Source organism: Alternaria hordeiaustralica (assembly GCF_023758085.1).
Source record: "Alternaria hordeiaustralica strain BMP 2776 chromosome Unknown scaffold_5, whole genome shotgun sequence".
NCBI lineage: Eukaryota > Fungi > Ascomycota > Dothideomycetes > Pleosporales > Pleosporaceae > Alternaria > Alternaria hordeiaustralica.
Genome location: NW_026056777.1, coordinates 996,616 through 1,013,665, shown reverse-complemented (window position 1 = coordinate 1,013,665; position 17,050 = coordinate 996,616). Strand labels below are relative to the sequence as shown.

General features: G+C 53.0%; 9 protein-coding genes across 9 annotated transcripts; 5 read left to right on the top strand and 4 right to left on the bottom strand.

Annotated features, from left to right (window-relative positions):
* Nucleotides 1–694: 694 nt before the first annotated feature.
* On the top strand, nt 695–1,715 carry J4E84_003678 (uncharacterized protein; the record flags this gene model as incomplete). Its single annotated transcript, XM_049386288.1, has 2 exons — nt 695–790; nt 840–1,715. 2 exons carry the CDS (start codon nt 695–697, stop codon nt 1,713–1,715), a joined length of 972 nt encoding a protein of 323 aa, XP_049246137.1.
* Nucleotides 1,716–1,986: 271 nt separating this feature from the next.
* Nucleotides 1,987–2,622, bottom strand: J4E84_003677 (uncharacterized protein; the record flags this gene model as incomplete). Its single annotated transcript, XM_049386287.1, has 1 exon — nt 1,987–2,622. One exon carries the CDS (start codon nt 2,620–2,622, stop codon nt 1,987–1,989), a length of 636 nt encoding a protein of 211 aa, XP_049246136.1.
* Nucleotides 2,623–3,031: 409 nt separating this feature from the next.
* On the top strand, nt 3,032–3,655 carry PUP3 (proteasome core particle subunit beta 3; the record flags this gene model as incomplete). The annotated part of the gene is made up of 2 exons (XM_049386286.1): nt 3,032–3,463; nt 3,512–3,655. 2 exons carry the CDS (start codon nt 3,032–3,034, stop codon nt 3,653–3,655), a joined length of 576 nt encoding a protein of 191 aa, XP_049246135.1.
* A 510-nt stretch (nt 3,656–4,165) lies between these two features.
* PRP28 (mRNA splicing protein prp28) lies at nt 4,166–6,304 on the top strand (the record flags this gene model as incomplete). Its single annotated transcript, XM_049386285.1, has 1 exon — nt 4,166–6,304. The coding sequence occupies one exon, from the start codon at nt 4,166–4,168 to the stop codon at nt 6,302–6,304; it is 2,139 nt and encodes a 712-aa protein (XP_049246134.1).
* Nucleotides 6,305–6,859: 555 nt separating this feature from the next.
* Nucleotides 6,860–8,250, top strand: J4E84_003674 (uncharacterized protein; the record flags this gene model as incomplete). Its single annotated transcript, XM_049386284.1, has 3 exons — nt 6,860–6,971; nt 7,028–7,300; nt 7,355–8,250. 3 exons carry the CDS (start codon nt 6,860–6,862, stop codon nt 8,248–8,250), a joined length of 1,281 nt encoding a protein of 426 aa, XP_049246133.1.
* Nucleotides 8,251–10,695: 2,445 nt separating this feature from the next.
* Nucleotides 10,696–11,670, top strand: VEL2 (Velvet complex subunit 2; the record flags this gene model as incomplete). Its single annotated transcript, XM_049386283.1, has 1 exon — nt 10,696–11,670. The coding sequence occupies one exon, from the start codon at nt 10,696–10,698 to the stop codon at nt 11,668–11,670; it is 975 nt and encodes a 324-aa protein (XP_049246132.1).
* A 601-nt stretch (nt 11,671–12,271) lies between these two features.
* J4E84_003672 (uncharacterized protein) lies at nt 12,272–14,681 on the bottom strand (the record flags this gene model as incomplete). The annotated part of the gene is made up of 2 exons (XM_049386282.1): nt 12,272–13,946; nt 13,996–14,681. The coding sequence occupies 2 exons, from the start codon at nt 14,679–14,681 to the stop codon at nt 12,272–12,274; spliced, it is 2,361 nt and encodes a 786-aa protein (XP_049246131.1).
* Nucleotides 14,682–15,071: 390 nt separating this feature from the next.
* J4E84_003671 (uncharacterized protein) lies at nt 15,072–15,834 on the bottom strand (the record flags this gene model as incomplete). Its single annotated transcript, XM_049386281.1, has 3 exons — nt 15,072–15,370; nt 15,418–15,784; nt 15,832–15,834. The coding sequence occupies 3 exons, from the start codon at nt 15,832–15,834 to the stop codon at nt 15,072–15,074; spliced, it is 669 nt and encodes a 222-aa protein (XP_049246130.1).
* Nucleotides 15,835–16,276: 442 nt separating this feature from the next.
* Nucleotides 16,277–17,026, bottom strand: J4E84_003670 (uncharacterized protein; the record flags this gene model as incomplete). The annotated part of the gene is made up of 2 exons (XM_049386280.1): nt 16,277–16,893; nt 16,945–17,026. 2 exons carry the CDS (start codon nt 17,024–17,026, stop codon nt 16,277–16,279), a joined length of 699 nt encoding a protein of 232 aa, XP_049246129.1.
* Between the last annotated feature and the right edge of the window lie 24 nt (nt 17,027–17,050).

Genomic DNA, 17,050 nt, shown 5'->3' with positions numbered 1-17,050 from the left:
GCAACTCTCGATCCTCCTTGCTTCGCCCAGGACTGTTGGTGCGATCCGACTCCTCGTTGCTGGCGCTCTACTGGTGTGTTCGCTGCCTGCTGTCCCGGCTTCTTCCGTCTGGGCCTCCAATTGCCCGCACCTCACATCCAAAAGTGCATACGCCCATACACATTTGATGAGTTGTCGTCCCAAATCGACCACTATTTGCAAGCTCTCAAGACACATCATTGGCTGCCAGCAGACTAGCCGGACAGGTTGGGTTTCAGCTTCGTCACTAATTGGATGTGGGCGACAAAATTATCAGAATCATCCCGCCTACACGCATGACCCCGACAGCACGCTATACTCAACGGTACATAAACAACCACCATCACGCTGCTGCTAATTTTCTTCTTGCCCCCTCTTCACTGCTGACTTGGTTCAAGTATATTTGAATACCTTTCCGTTTGTTCTTGACTCACAAAGGCACCCTTTGTCATCCCCCGCCGATTGTCGTCAGCGCCCAACGCAAGCGCGGACAAGTACGATTCCAAGTTTCCATATACTAGCCAACGGCGAATTCTGAGCTCGAGTCTACAAGGTCTTTCAACGATATAGTTCATCACTGTATGCGCCTTTGTCGACTCCCCGCCTAATACAATACTTGAACCTCCGTTTTCCAGAACTTGCCCCTCATACGCTTGCTGTTGAGACCCTAAAGGACATGCAGCCCATGCTCCTGCACCACTGCGACTGCACTCACGACACGCCCATCTCATTCAGTCCTTACGCCTTTTCTCAGAACATTTCTTGCGCAAATGTAAGCTCGTTCGTCTTCGGCGCTGGTAAACACTAACGTTACGTCATAGTGCGGCACAATATCTACGGGCATCAACGTTCAGGGGAAAGCAGCAGAAGACGCAAACATGCAGCAAGATGAACTTACTCGGCTGTTCTCAGCCAACATGAACTTGTCTCAAGGCAACCCGCAGCCCATGCAACCACAGATGCAACAGGAACAACCAGTGCAACAACAGCAACAGCAGGAAGAGGCTCCCAAGCAGATCGTCTACGCTTCTCAACACTACACTCATTCATATCATGTACCTACCCGCAGTACCTCCGAGCCAGCCTTGAAGACACACATCGAATCTTCGGACCTCGCTGCCGTACTTTTGAGGAACAGTATTGATCCTTCTCTTCTGTTCCCTTCCCAGATCGATCTCTTCCAGAATGCAGACGACGATCAACGGCTACGTCTCCTCGAGCTCTGGCGCATATCACCTCCATCAGGTCGTCAAGGACACCCAGCGGGCGTAGACTACAACATGTCCCGACAGCTTTACGACTGGCCACCCACCAGTCTCGCACAGGAGGAAGCCATGGCTAAGCTGAGATACGAGAGACAACAAGAGGAGTCCGCCCAGCAAGAGGCTATCCAGCAGCACCAGCAGCAGTTGGATCAGAGCATGGCAGCAGCAAGCGCTGAACCATACATGGCATCAGGCTACGAGATGATGGCTAGACGCGAATACGAAGAGTCATGCAGAGGCGAAAATGCGATGAAGGAATCGACCAAGTACAACCAGGCCACCGACCCAGTCTACAACAACACTGGCAGCAACGGCCTCTGGCAGAAGAATGTGGGCAGCGTAGCTGACATGGAGAACACTTACGGAGCATACGCATATGCACGAGAGTATGGGCTGCAGGGTGGTTATGGCGACGAGGAGATGGTCATGTGAAGCGTCCTCTCGTTATGCCGGGCCTCGAGGATAGCTCAGGATGGATTGTTATGCGTGTGCATGCATATGTGCATATCGAATTTCCTATATTATACCCAGAACTAGTTGTACACACGAACAGTAACGTGGGAGGTCTGTCAAGGATGAGATAGTTCAGTCAGTAGGATACCCAGACATCACTACTTTGTGATACACCAATCGAGCCATGTCTTAACCTCGTTATGGATGAAGAGAACAGTGTCCACCATATTGTACATTTGAGCGGGATACTCTATTTCTTCGCCTTTCCACTGGGCCACTTCTTCCAACCTCTTCCGTGTCCCTTCTGCTTCCATTCCTGGATCAAAGCTGGCATGTTCAACATGGCCTGTCTCCTCATCTCCAAGCGACCCTTCAGTGTTCGCTCCCAAAGCTTTCCCTTGACCTTCTGTCCCTCGCCTGTGCCCTTGACTTGCAATCCTCTTTCTACCCTCCGCCTTTCCTTCTCGCCGGGCTTCTTCACAGTCCATGGCAGTAGGTCGACGACACCATGCTCCGAGGCAAGCTTAACAAGATCGGCTTGTTTCCGTAGACCATACGCGGGGGAGTGCCACCGTCCGGTTGCGAAGTTCTTGTGTGGGAGGAATGGATTTGGGTAGGGCAGGTCGTGTGCTTCTGGTGGTATGTTTGAATTTGAGGGCGCATTCGCGGGTCTTGCGATGGCCTCTGGCGCAGATGTCTCGGTCACGGAGGCATTGGGGTTGGTTGGTGGGGTTGTCGAGATTGTGCTTGCGGTTGCGTGTGAAGTCGGTGATGCGAGTTGAGATGAGAGACTGGGGAAGAGCGATGGCGGCGGATACTTTTGGAAGAAGCGCAGTAACCGCGGGGGCAGCGACTTTGCGATTTCGACAGACGTTTGGGCGCTCATGGTGGGTATCTTGTGGGTTGCGCTCGATGTGGGCGTGTCTGTTGGTGCATCTCAAAAGTTCGGTGCCAAGAAGGCGGTTTTGAGCTAGGTACGAGGTCCAGGGCGGCCCGGGGAGCTCGCGCCTCCGCGTAACACTGTGAGCTGCCTGCCCAGCTGAGTACATCACAAGCACCCACAACACCACCGTTTCCCACATACTCCGCAGAGCTCTACGTCCTCGTCTGTTACTGTAGTTGCCAATCGAGGGTCATTCCGCATCACACACACAGCCATGGTAAGCTGCCCGCAGTCAACTTGGAGTCCATAGCTAATCGCAACAGTCGTCACCATTCTCAATAAGTACGCCTCCACTGAGACCACCCCGCATGCTCATCTAATAACTTGAATAGACGGTGGCGCCTGCGTGGCCATGGTGGGCAAGGACTGCGTAGCCATCGCATGCGACCTGCGTCTCGGCATGCAAGCCCTCACCGTGTCCAACAACTTCCCCAAGATCTTCCAGTACGGCGACGTCTTCCTAGGTCTGACCGGCCTCGCCACCGACGTATCCACCGTATCAGACCTGTTCCGCTACAAGGTCAACATGTACCGCCTCCGCGAAGAGCGGAACATCAGCCCCCAGACCATGGCGAACCTCGTCAGCTCAAGTTTGTACGAGAAGCGCTTCGGACCCTACTTCATCAGCCCCGTAATCGCCGGTATCAACCAGACAAGCGGGAAACCCTTCATCTGCGGCTTCGACAGTATTGGGTGCATCGACTTTGCGAAGGATTTCATTGTTAGCGGAACAGCCAGCGATCAGCTGTTCGGTACATGTGAGGGACTGTGGGAGCCTGATCTAGTGGGTTGTATCAGTACGTGGTATCGGGCTAGGCTAACATCATAATAGGGCCCCGAGGACCTCTTCGAGACAATCTCACAGGCGCTGCTCAACGCTGTCGACCGAGACGCACTTTCAGGCTGGGGCGCACACGTATACATCATTGAGAAGGACAAGGTCACAAAGCGGTTACTCAAGGGCAGGCAGGACTGAGGTGGTGTATGGCACGTGGTGGCATACAACCATGTTTATGAGCTATGAGGAATGCTACAGAGTGCTGGGGGTCTGCCTCCAGGCTGTGACAGGATAATGGGAACGACCAAACTATCTTATGATACGTACGCGGAAGCATCCCAAATACGCCAATCTGAATAGTAGACGGCTAGACTTGGCCTCTAAATCAAAGTATGTCCAAGTCCACATATAATAATCCATGGTACAGCTCCTTCCTCGGGCTTGGAAGCCCGAAGGTAACAGTACCCAGCATCGGACTATCGGTTAGACTGGCTCTACCCCTGCGTATCAAGGTCTACCTATTGTGTGTGACACTATTCCAAGGTGGTTCCCTAGATGATACCTGGGAACCACATCATGCAGTGGGGCCAGGGTACTATCGATAGCAGCCACGCACGTGATCTGGTGTTGCCTTAGCGTACATGCACCTTATAGTTCGCGCGAATCCTCCTCCGCAAGTCCACGAACCGTGACCCCCGCGAAACGAAGATGACTGCCGCCGTTCCGCCCCCAGCTGCTCGCAAGCAGCCACCGAGTATCGACGACATCCTCAAGGCCAAGCGCGAGAAAGAAGCGGCTGCCGCAAAGCCAAAGTTCATACCGAAGGCCGAGAGAGAGCGCATCGCGCTTGAGAAGCGCCAGAAAGAAGTTGAAGAGGCGCAAAAGAGGCGAGAGGCTTCGAACGGAGACAGCGACGCATGGAGACATTCGCAAGACAACAATCGCACAAATGGCCACAACAGCCACAACGGCTCGTCCTCATTCGTACCCACGGGGCCGCGCTCGATGCGCGATGCGCCGACTGGACCATCGTCCATGCGAAACGATCGCAGAAATGGAGACATGGCGCCTCCTCCACCGCCGGACAAGAAGGGCAACAAGCGCCCTGCTGACGACACCGAGGCGGCCTTGATAAGGCAAAGATACATGGGCGCGGAACAAAATCAGTCGACGTTCTCGGCCAAGAAAAAGCGCAAGAGGACGACGGAAAAGAAGTTCAACTTCGAGTGGAACGAGGAGGAGGACACGAGCCACGATTACAATCCCATCTACCAGCAGAAAGCTGAAGCAAGCTTCTTTGGGCGCGGCCGACTAGGCGGCTTCTCTGAGGAAGTCACCAGCGCAGCGACAAAAAAGATGATCGATGCAATTATCGAGCGAGATCCAGAACATGGCAGAGAACGAGCTGAGCAGCTACTTGAAATGGAGCGACGGCGGAAAGACAGGGGCGGTCGCGCACAGTTGGACATGCACTGGAGCAAGAAGAAGCTGGAGAACATGCGAGAGCGCGACTGGCGCATCTTCAAGGAAGACTTCAGCATTGCTACCAAAGGAGGCGCAATACCGAACCCTATGCGCAACTGGGGTGAGTCAGGCCTTCCGGAGAAGCTCTTGCGCATCGTGGACGAGGTCGGCTACTTTGAGCCCTCACCTATTCAACGTGCGGCTATACCTATTGCTCTGCAGTGTCGCGACCTGATCGGAGTCGCTGCAACGGGTTCGGGTAAAACCGCCTCCTTCGTCCTGCCACTGCTTGCCTACATCTCACAACTACCTCCTCTCGACGCGTTCAACCGACACGATGGCCCGTATGCCCTCGTCCTCGCACCAACTCGTGAACTGGCTCAGCAAATCGAAGTGGAGACCCGCAAGTTCGCATTACCATTAGGTTTCAAGACCGCTGTCCTCATCGGTGGTCACTCCATCGAGGAACAGTCGTTCCAGATGCGTGACGGAGCCGAGATTATCATTGCCACGCCCGGTCGTCTGGTTGACTGCATTGAGCGTCGAGTCCTCGTTCTTAGCCAATGCACTTATGTCATCATGGACGAAGCTGACAGGATGATTGACATGGGTTTTGAAGAGCCCGTTAATAAGATTCTCGACGCTTTACCTGTCAACAACGAGAAGCCTGATAGCGAGATTGCTGAAGACCCCACTGCCATGAAAGCAGGAATGTACCGTCAAACCATGATGTACACAGCTACTATGCCGCCAGCTGTAGAGAGAATCGCGAAAAAGTATACACGTCGTCCTGCCATCGTTACAATCGGTAACCAGGGCGAGGCTTCCGACACTGTCGAGCAGCGTGTCGAGTTCGTCCAGGGAGAGGAGAAGCGGAAGAGGCGTCTCCAAGAAATCTTGAATACGCGCGAATTCGCCCCACCGATCATCGTCTTTGTCAACATCAAAAAGAATTGCGATGCGATCGCTCGCGACATCAAACATATGGGCTTCGCATCGGCTACAATCCACGGTGGAAAGACCCAGGATCAGCGTGAGGCTGCTCTTGCATCCCTCAAGAATGGGCAGATCCAGGTGCTCGTCGCCACAGACGTGCTCGGTCGTGGTATTGACATTCCAGATGTTTCCCTGGTTGTCAACTTCAACATGCCACCTAGTATCGAAACGTATACGCATCGCATTGGTCGTACTGGTCGTTTGGGAGCGGACTCTGACAAGCCCGGTGTTGCAATCACTTTCTGGGGTAATGAAGATGCGGATGTGCTATACGATCTCAAGCAGATTCTCATGAAGAGTGAGATAAGTAAGGTACCTGAAGACCTGAAGAAGCACGAGTCGGCGCAGCAAAAGGGCAAGAAGAGCATGGGCAAAAACATCACTTAATGAGTTGTAGGACCAGCATCCGTGAGGATGAAGATAGGGAAGTAGTTGATTACATAGCTCTCTGTTCTTACCACAGAGAAGCACGGTGCAAGCCGCAATAGGAAGCAATAAAGCACAGTCGTCATAATTTTCCGAGACATGGGCAAACTGCCAAGTTCCAACTGCCATGGCAGATGGCCTAATGCGCGACTCGGTAGTGCCGATCTACCCCGGACTGCCTGCACTCCTAAACTGCAACCCGTTAGCAAGTGGAGAAGGGCAGCGTCACTCGGACGCCCCGTCCTGTTGGTTTGCAATGCAAGCCGCGCGTGGTCAATTAGTGCACGCGCACCGTTGACGCTCGTACACGGAAAATCCCCGCCTCGATAGAAATAAGCCCTTACTCGATGTCGCTTCCTACCGGCCCGTTTCTCCTGTCATTTCTGTCGCCCTGCTGTGCGTTACGGTACCCGTCTCCTCTTCGAACTGATGGCGTCGCAATTCTGCCTCTTTGTGCCTGGTTCGTTGTTGCACGGAGGAGCTGCGTTTTGACCAGTTTGAGACGGAAGGCTCGGAATGGCGTCGCTCTCTGTCAACCTTGCTTCTAGCGTCACATCGTCTGTTTTCGCGGCGGAGTCGACACCGGCGCTGGGGACACTCGAGTCCGCCGGCGCTGGAATCACTGGAGGTAAGTTTCTAGCTGTGTCTGAGCAACGCGATTGTCCTGTACTGATGCCTTTGTAGGCTACACCGGTGATTCTCTTCCCCTTAAGATCATCATCGCGTTTCTGCTCGGTCTTTCGCTCTACAACGCTATCGAACTCATTGTTCTCGCTTTCGTCACTTTCCAGCGCTACCATGGCTTGTACTTCTGGTCGCTCGTCATCAGCGCATTCGGCATCATACCATACTCGCTGGGCTTCATCATCAAGTTCTTCCGCTTGTTGGACCCTGCGGCAAATGCTGGATATGTCGGCGTCGTCTTACTCACGCTTGGCTGGTATCCCATGATCACTGGTGAGTCCAGTCAACGCTGGAGACCCCGAGGATGTAGCTACTAACAACACCCAGGGCAATCAGTCGTTCTATGGTCACGTCTCCATCTCGTTACGAACTCGCGCCGAGTCCTTCGCTGGACCCTCTACATGATTATCGTCAATGGCGTACTGCTCCACTCAGTTACGACCGTCTTGACCTTCGGTTCCAATTCGAACTCGCTTTCCGATGCTACGCTGCGTCGCTTCGTCCGCGGATACTCGATAATGGAGAAAGTGCAGATGGTGTGCTTCTTCGTGCAAGAAACCATCCTGTCCATAGTATACATCAAGGAGACGGTACGACTACTGAAACTCTCAGAAACGGTACAAGACGACGTACGCAGCTTCGACGACAGCGCTGGAAACCAATCACACGGGCACCTTAAGAACACAAACGTTCGAAAGACAATGTACCAGCTCCTCACCATCAACGTACTAATCATTGCCATGGACATCGCCCTGCTCAGCGTCGAATTCGCCAATCTGTACCTCATCGAAACCACCCTGAAAGGCGTCGTATACTCCATCAAACTCAAGCTCGAATTCGCCGTCCTAGGCAAACTCATCCAACTCGTGCGCGTCCGAGCCGAATCCGATCAGAGCATGAACAACGCCTACGCACGCGGTAACAGCTTCGAACGCCGGAATACCCTGACACTGGAAAAGACACAGAGTGGTACAGCGAGTGTGGGAGCATCGGCGAGACTCAACGGCAGCCTGCTCACGCACGACTTTGGCGGATCGCAATATCCCGACTTTGTGGATCCCCGACGCATCAGCCCGAACGTTACGCATGCGGAACCGGCGAATGGCGAGACTGGGTGGGAGACGCGAGGGCAGCAGGAAGATCAGGATAAATGGAGGAGGCGGGTCAGAGTCAAGCGGGGGAGCTGGATCGATGAAGAGATGGACAAGCATAACATTGGGTGAAGTGGCAGTCTATACCTGACGGATTGACATGCGGATCCCGACTCGCGTACGAACAGTACTCTGCCCGTCTTATCACGGACCAAGTGAACTTCGCGCCGTTATGTCAAATGCCCAGACATGGGTAGGACAACACTACACGATTTCCACCGGTGCATCGATATCGGAGTGGAAGACTTGCAGCGTCCACACTACGAGATCATCGTCATGGATTCTCCGTCCTAAGTACGACGATCTCTCAACAGATCCGATACGTCTCGACGTCTCAACCAACAACCTTGATGCTATGTATCATCACCTATCCGTATCATTCTAAACGTCGGAAAACTGTCTCCAACATAGTTGCAGATAATGATACTGCAAACTCCGCTCAATGGCACCTGCATAACGGAATTACCGAAGGAAACGTCTTGATACATCAGCTGGACCCAAGGTGAGGCACTGGAAGCAGATCTCCACGACGTCTATTATCAGAGTCTGGAAAAGATGGCAGTTGGAATGGGAGTCTTGTGTGGGATCATCCAAATCTGTGTGTACACGCTCTATTCAGGACTGAACTTGAGTTTCAAGCGTCGTGCTTGGAAGACACACTACGTAAATTTAGCGTAATTCATGGGTACTCTTTAGTATATAGTATATAGTATCTAGTAGATAGAATCTCCACCGTATATACAAACAAGAAATAGCATGTTCTAATTACCTTGACAGTTACGCAGTTCCTCTTTAACGGTAGATGATAGCAACAACCTAAGACTAAGCATCTTCCTCGTAAGTTGAAAGTCTCGCGTGAGTGAAGTCTCTCCCGTATCCGAATGCTACCTGCTTTCCCTTTTTGAATATTACATCTTCTACTTTGTACCATGGGCCTTGTGTGCTAGAGAACCTAATGAGAGCTGAATATCTCAGGCCGTCTAGATGTATAGGCTGCAAACTACACCTTCTGACATTCTCGACACGAGCGTTCAAGGTCCCAGGTTGTGCGATAGTGTTAGAAGTTAAGGTTCCAAAAGGCTTCGAAGTCGGCGCTGGCTGTTCGTCAGAATGGTATCGCCGTACAGTTGAATACTGTGCTTGTTTACGAACAAGCTACTACGCCGCGACTACTGAAAGTTCACCGAGGAACATATTTTCGTGTGGAGTACGAAGTGGACATGACACATGACATATTAACACCATGGAAATGCTCAGTTATAGTAAAGGTTCCAAGCTGCTCGATATTCCATTATTCAGTCGCGTGGACGCCCAAATGCTTCCTGACATTCCCCTCGATTGAAAAGTTCCTTTGGTATCTTGTCAAGTAGAACCTAAGCCGTGGTATTCGTAAAGAAACTCTCCCCACTTGGCTTCTATATCTACCTACAGCAGACGATCGATGTAAATCACGTAGAAGTCTACATTGCGGGAAGATTTTGCAGCTGGTGCGTTGAACACCCACGTAGCCTACAGGGCACGTGTCTAGTTTGTGCATTGAATGAGATGCTTCAGCTTCAAGTGCGAAAGATGGCTAGGCAACAGTCCATCACAAAGTTGCTCAGCCTGCTTCGTACTGTGGTTGAGCGTGGTCGAATGTGGAGCCGAGCGAACAGTGCGGCCAAAATTAGGTGAAAATGGCACACACACCTGGTTGACTCAGATGGGGTTTGAGTGTAACACGTGATTGGAAAATGGCAGAGTGTAGTTACGTGGTATGGTCACTATTGCCAATGGACAAGAGACTGATCATATCACAAATCGGGCGTTGCAAACATTCAGATCAGGTATGCGCTACGCGAGTGCGCGTCCCACATCACCTGGGCAACCTAATAAGAAAAGATATCCTGGAGCCTAGGTTCACGTTAGTCACCTACTTTGCAGGTTTCTGTCTTGATGTAGTCTGCAAACATACAGATTATGCACTACCCACACAAGTGCGCGTCCCACGTTTACCTGATAAAATACTGAACACCGCGCATTTTTATCTTGATGTAGTCCGCAAACCCAGTAAAAACTGAACACCCTGGATCCTACGTTGACGTTAGTCACCCACTTTGCAGGGTTTTGTCTTGATGTAGTCCGCAGACGTTTTCGTGTATGAGGTGTCCCATGGGTGAGGTAGCGCCGGAGACTAACGCCGATCATGGCTGAGACCCGCAGCTGTGGTCCCCCTCACCTGCGTGGCCCTATAGGAATATTCCCGTTTCAATCCTACTCGATGAGTCGATGAGCCTTTTTTCGCATCGAGTTATCATCAATGAAAGTGATTTGATGACCGTTTGCAAGGGTAATGTCTCGATACTGAACCATGGTTGTAGTGGTGAGTCTGTAGGTAGCGTTGGCCCGTGGCGCACTTCCGCATCGCCTAAATCTTGGGAGAGTATATAGCTTGTGCACGCCCGTCCGTTAATCTTACCCATAACATCTCTCACCCACATCCAATCAACACCAAGACATCAACATCACAACGCCAAAATGTCTTACAATAATTACACCAGGACTAGCACTGGCCGCCCAGAGCCAATTCAGCAACAGCAGACCATGGCGAAGCCCACCAGGAAATACGACTTGGTTGTTGAACAACAACCGATCCGAGCCCGCATGTGCGGCTTTGGTGACAAGGATCGAAGGCCGATCACACCCCCGCCCTGCGTCCGCTTGGTCGTCTACGACACCCACACGGGACAAGAGGTCCCCTTCAACGACATCGACAGCACGTACTTCGTGCTCATGGTCGACCTCTACGACGCGCAGGGAGTCAATGCCGTCAACCTGGTGAGACACAGTAGCGCGGCGCCGACCGTGTCGATATCAAGTAGCACTACCACCTCTTACCCTCCGCCGCCCGAGCGAACACACCACATGTTCACAGCCCAAGTTCAGTACGACTCCCGCGGTGGCATGCCGCAGCAGCACATGGTCCAGTACGGCGGAAACCCCGTTCCAGGGCCCCAGGGATACTGGCAGGCCCAACCACCGGGCTACCCCATGCCGCAAAACATGTACGGGCAGCCCCCCGTGCAGATGACAAACACAATGATTCCTGCAACACCCATGGGCTCGAATCACACCCGCAATCTCATTGGCATGAACGCTGTAAATGCATGCCGCCTCCAAGATCTCGACCAAAAACCTGGCTTTTGGTTCGTACTACAGGATCTGAGTGTGCGCACCGAGGGTACATTCCGGCTGAAGCTCAGCCTTTTCGACATTGGCTCCAACGACGGCACCAACGGCACGATTCACATGAACGACGGCAGCAAAGGTAAAGGCCCATGCCTTGTCTCCAACTTCACCGAGCCCTTCACTGTCTACTCCGCCAAGAAGTTCCCCGGTGTCATTGAAAGCACCAAGCTCAGCAAGTGCTTTGCGCAGCAGGGTATCAAGATCCCCATTCGCAAAGATGGCCCCAAGGTGCCTAACCAGGCTGAGTTTGATGAGGATGCGTGAGAGCTGGTCAGAGGTATACGAGTTGACGGTATGGTCGTTGGCAGGTTACGGATTATGGATGCATGTTCTGGGTTGGCGTTTTGGAATTTTGGCGTTGTTGGGGTTTTCTAACAATACGTTGTAAGCGGTTTTCTGTAGGTATCGCAAATGGACTAATCACTAGTTTATACGTTCTCGTTACTACTGCTGATATGGGTGTTCTGTCAAATGAAGTGACGCATAATGCACCCTGAAGGTAGACACGATGTTCTCGGATGACGATACACAGCCTACAGCACACTGATACCTTCAAGCTATGTTATCAGTGAGCCTACTTTATGCAAGGTAGAAAGTCGGCAGGTGCGCTGGGTGTGAATGTTCTTTCAGATGAAGCGATGTATAATGCACCCTGAAGGTGTACACAATGTTCTCAGATGACGATACACAGCCTACAACACACTGATATCTTCAAGCCATGTTATCAGTGAACCCACCATGCAAGGAAGAAAGTCTACAGGTGCATTGAAGTCTACATCACATCAACAACGGACAAGGACGATGAACCGAGGCAATGTAGACATCTGGATGATTTATTCATAACAGGAGTTCAACATTACGCCCACTAACCCCACTGGAAGAGTGTCTGTTTCTTGCCCTTGTTGCCCTTCTTCTTCCCTGCCGCTCCTGCATCCTCCAAAGCCGGTGTTGATGTACCGCTGTTCGTGCCGGATGGGCCAGCCCAAGGGTTACTAACTGGAGTGTTGCGTCCGCTGTTGTCGCGTCGTAGACCGTGGCCAGTGTAGCCGGGACTGAAGATTGTGCTGGTGGGTTTCGCTGCTGCGGGGAGAGCTGGGAAGGCGTCTGCGGCAGCAGGCTTCTTGTTCACGTTCGTTGATGATGCGACTCGTGATGGCATGGGCGAGGGGCGCGCGCTCGTTGCGGCAGATGAGGCCCAAGGCGTTTGTCCGGGCTTCGCACCGACACGACCCGAAGGTGCTGGCAAGGCTGGGAATGGGTTGCTCGACGATGCGTTCGACCAACTGGCTTGCTGGTTGGCTGTGGATCGAGACGATTGCGCTGTTGAGCTCTTCAGCTTCAGTACCCGCGAACCTCCTCGCGCAGTCGATCCGCCGTTCAAGCCTGTCGCAGAGCCAGGTAATGATGGATAGTCCTCGTTGATAGCCTTCCAATCATTCCAAGCCTTCAATAGAGCTTCCCGCTTTCCTGGCATCTCAAAGATGTCCGCCAATTCTTTGATCAGCTTCCCCATCTCTTTCGAGTTGGCGTCGAATAGCGCAAAGAACCCGTCGATGAGCTGTGCCGCGGATACCTTGGAGTTGCGATAGGCCGATACTGCGGCTCTGAACTCTTGCAGCTTGATCTCGCTACCCCGAAGCATGTTTGTGGCCCGTTCCGTAACTGCGTTGTGACGCAACAGTCTAGCCTGGTCCTGGGGTGTCTGTGGAACTGGGTTGGGTGGTTGTGTGTCCATGCTTAGTTGAGCGACGCCATTTGTGATATTGTTGGCAGCCGCTGGGGTTGGGCGCGACGCAGTAACGGTAGGAGGCTCTGAGGCACTTGGAGGAGGTCTAGCAGCGAACGCCTCGCCTGGAGTTGGTGCAGAGAGCTGGCCCCCAAAAGTTCTTCCAGTCACCGAGTGAGTGTTCTGAGTCTCCCTCTGCCGCTGGTAAGCAAGCTCTGCTCTGCTCAAGGGCTGCGCAGATGACGCAGGCACTGGCTCAGCGTTCGGATCCCGTCCGCGCCCACGGCCTCTGCCGCCCTCGCGTCTGCGCTCGTCTCGCCTGTTGTTACCCTGACCTTGCTCGTGAGGCGCCCTAATTTGGAAGCCAGACATGTCGACTCTCCGGGCATCCCGTAAAGCGTCCTTGGAAAGACCGTTGGGATGCACCTCCAACTGGTGCGCCTTGAGGTCCATCTCAGAATCGAATACGACGAACTTTTTCTCTAGACACTCTCGGTCTGGGCAGAGGAAATGATCTTTTCGAAAGTGCACCTCGAGCGAGTCGTAGTTTACGTAGTATTGCTGTTTCCTGCTTCCTCCTTCCCGGCGGTCGCAAATGTGGCAGCGCTCGTGCTTGTCTCTGCAATGGGTGTATAGTTCGTCGTCGCCGTAGAAACGCTGGTTGCAGAAACCGCACTCCGGGTGCCCTTTGAATCCGCTTTGATCTATCGCTCCAGGGTTATCGTCGCCAAACTTCTGGTGCCGTCGTAGCTCGGCCATCGTGAATAGGACGTGCTCGTGGGTAAAGACCTTTTTATTCCGCGTACAGAGGTCACTTTACAATGTTAGCCAGTGTCATTTGTTCAGAACTGCAGAATACACACCACATGACCTTTCCATGCGCCGTCTTGACATGACGATGCAGGTCCGGCCAACCTAGACAGGCTACATCGCACTCGCCGTCGGGGCAGTTGTACTGTAACAGCAATCGCGCATCTTCAAACACGCCAGAGTTCTCAAAGTGTATGCCCAGGGTATCGTCGGATTTGAAAAACTCAGCGGTGGAGAAGTCCTCGTAGTTCTTCTCGGCGTCATCTGTGAGGATAACGTGGTCCGACTCGGTTCGACAATGTGCACAAGCCTTTGTCTTATACAAGGCCCGCATTCGGATGGAGCAGATGTGACATGTGCGGTGGTTGCAAGGAGCGACGGCTGTGTGCTGAACGGGCGAGGCGCAAATGAAGCAGACTTCGGCATCGTCGTCTTCGTTGTCCGATTGCTGGAGGTTGGGCTTGACGAGAGTCGGTGGAGCGTGTCCGCTTTCTTCTGTGTCTATGGCAGGCGCCTTGCCCTTCTCTGGCGCATGTCCACCGCGAGTGCCCGCGCCGTCTCTGTTGCCGCGACCTCGCCCGCGGCTCTGGAAGCCGCCCCGTCCACGGCCTCGCCCTCCAAAGTTCTCATGGCCATCTTCTCCACCGTGTGCACCTCTGCCGCGCCCACGCCCTCTTCCCCCTCTCCGTTGCGGGCTTGCAGGAACTTGCGGGGTTTCTGGGGCGCCTGTCGAGGCCATCGCGGGGTATTGTTGCGGGTCTAAGGGGTCAGTATAGAGGATTGTCGGTATGGACGGTTCCAGACAGTTATGCGAAAGTGAATGATCAGGCAGAGGCAGGCGGGCGAGGCCTCTTTGTACGGTAGGCCTTTGTTGGTAGTTTGGCGAAAGCTACTTGCGATGACGCCCTTCACAAGCGAAAGCTGTTAGCCCTGGAGATGGCCCATGCTCAAACATGACTCAAGCACTGCCAGACCGAACATGGCGCAGCAGTCGCTCGAATGAGTCGAAATGATTGTACACTATATTGTCTGTATGGCCGTAGTCATGCCTTACCGCTACGCGTGCACAGACACGTTGTAACCTACTCTATGGCTACTCTGAGAATACATTTCACAGACTTCCCCAGTTTCACAATTCACGTAAGCCCAGTTCCTCCTCATCAAACTCATCCTGATAGAAGGACCTCAGTATCTCCAGGTATTCGTGCCCTCCACTGCCACCACACATAGTCTGCTTAACCCAGCCCTGCATGGCGTAAATCTGGTCGGTAAACTTATCAGCGTCAAGATGAGCCTGCTGAGTTTCGGTGGCTTTCTTCTCCATTTCGACGGGGTCTTGCTCGCTGTACGCGGCTAGCTCAGTCCTGAGCTTCTCGAGGTCTCTGGTGAGGTCGGCATGCTTCGTAATCAGTGTCTTGCGGTCGCCACCTGCGAGTGATGAGCATGAGTGCAAAGCATGGTAGATTAGTAATTACCTGTCTCCATGAGCATCTCCTCGTCATCAGCGCGAGCTGCACCTGCATCATCCACTTTCGCCTGAAGTTCGGCTACAGTAGCGGTGGCCTTGTCAAACTCCTCTTGGGCCTTCTTGAGAGCAGCATCTTTGGCTTTCTTTTCGTCGGCTGGGAAGCTCCAGTACCAGTTGCCGCTACCAATCTTCTCGACACGAATCTTGTTGTCGTCTGAGAGTGCTTGGAGGTAGTCCTTGACCTGCATGCCGTTGATAGAGGAGACTTGTGGCAGCGTCTTTTCGAGGTCCTTGATGCTATGAGCCTGCGCCGTCTTATGGAACCAGGCAAGAATGGATGCCGCCTTCTGCGGGTTGGGCTGAGTCTTGGGTGCCTGCTAGTGTTAGTGAGTGCTCGAGCGGGAATCATGTCTGAACTGACCATTTTCGCTCGACTAAGAGGACGAATGCTCTTGCAGCGGAAGTGAAGTAGCGAGGAAAGAATGAGAAGCGATGACCGCGACGATCGTGTGTAAGACTAAGGTCGCGAGGCACGAGCGCGCTTCTGATCGCGTCTTCCCGCTTGAAGGAAGGCACGCTAGGTCCCCGGTTGTGGTAGGAGCCAGGCACGACCTCAACCCAGCTAGGACCCCGATCGCATCAACACTATTGTCACTAATCTATGACACCCGACAGTCTCCTTTCTGCAGTAGAACTTGAACATTACGGCGTGAAGATCAGAGGTGTGCGTTCAAACGGGCCTACAAGGCGGTGGTACACATATGGCATCATCTTTGGCCCATCAAGTCCTCCTTGCGAATCTTTTGGCTCCGGGTCGGATGTAGACTTTTCCCTCTTGAACTTCGCCATTCCACGTAATGTGATACTCAATCCAGATCCTCTTCAAGGTCGTCCGACTCTTCTGAGTCATCGAACGACGACGTCGACGACGACTCATCGGACGAAACCCACGTCACATGCTTCCCTGTCTTCTTTTCAACCGGCAGCTTCTCTTTATCAACACTTGGCTGCTCCTTCTTTTTCTCAGTACCTTGTTTCTGCGCACCACTCTTCGTCGCCCTCTTCGCCTTCTTCAGACTCGTGAGAATTTCATGTTCATGTTCCTCAGCTGCTTCGGTAAAGGCCAAATCTCCTGTCTCACCCAGTGCATCGCGCGCCGTTTCTTCCATCAGGATGCACAGAGCAATGAGCGCGGTTTCGTTCAGGCCTCTCCACGTCCTTCGCATGAGCTTGCGCGAGAAGCGGCGGCGTCGTCCAGTTTTGAGCCACAGCCTCTCGACATAGGCTTTCATTGCGGTGGCCAGATCTCCACTGGGCAGCTTTTGGTCTGGAGGTAACTTGTTGTGAGCGGGATAATAGTCATCTTCCTCGTATCGGATGGGCGCATTCTTTCGCTTGAAGAGTACCTCGTCTGGCCGAAGTGGTTTCCTGGATGCCTTGGGATCAGAGATGTTGTGAATCAGACCAGTTCGGGCGACTCTGCCTAGATATCTTTAGATCAACTGTCTTCATGATGAACTTGGGCGTCTCTTACGTTTGACGGCATCGTAGACGGTGGATCGGCGCTTGCGAAATTTCGTGCGTTTGATCTTGAGCTTTTTCTTGACAGCAGCCATGCAAGATAGCTCCGGGATGTTTGT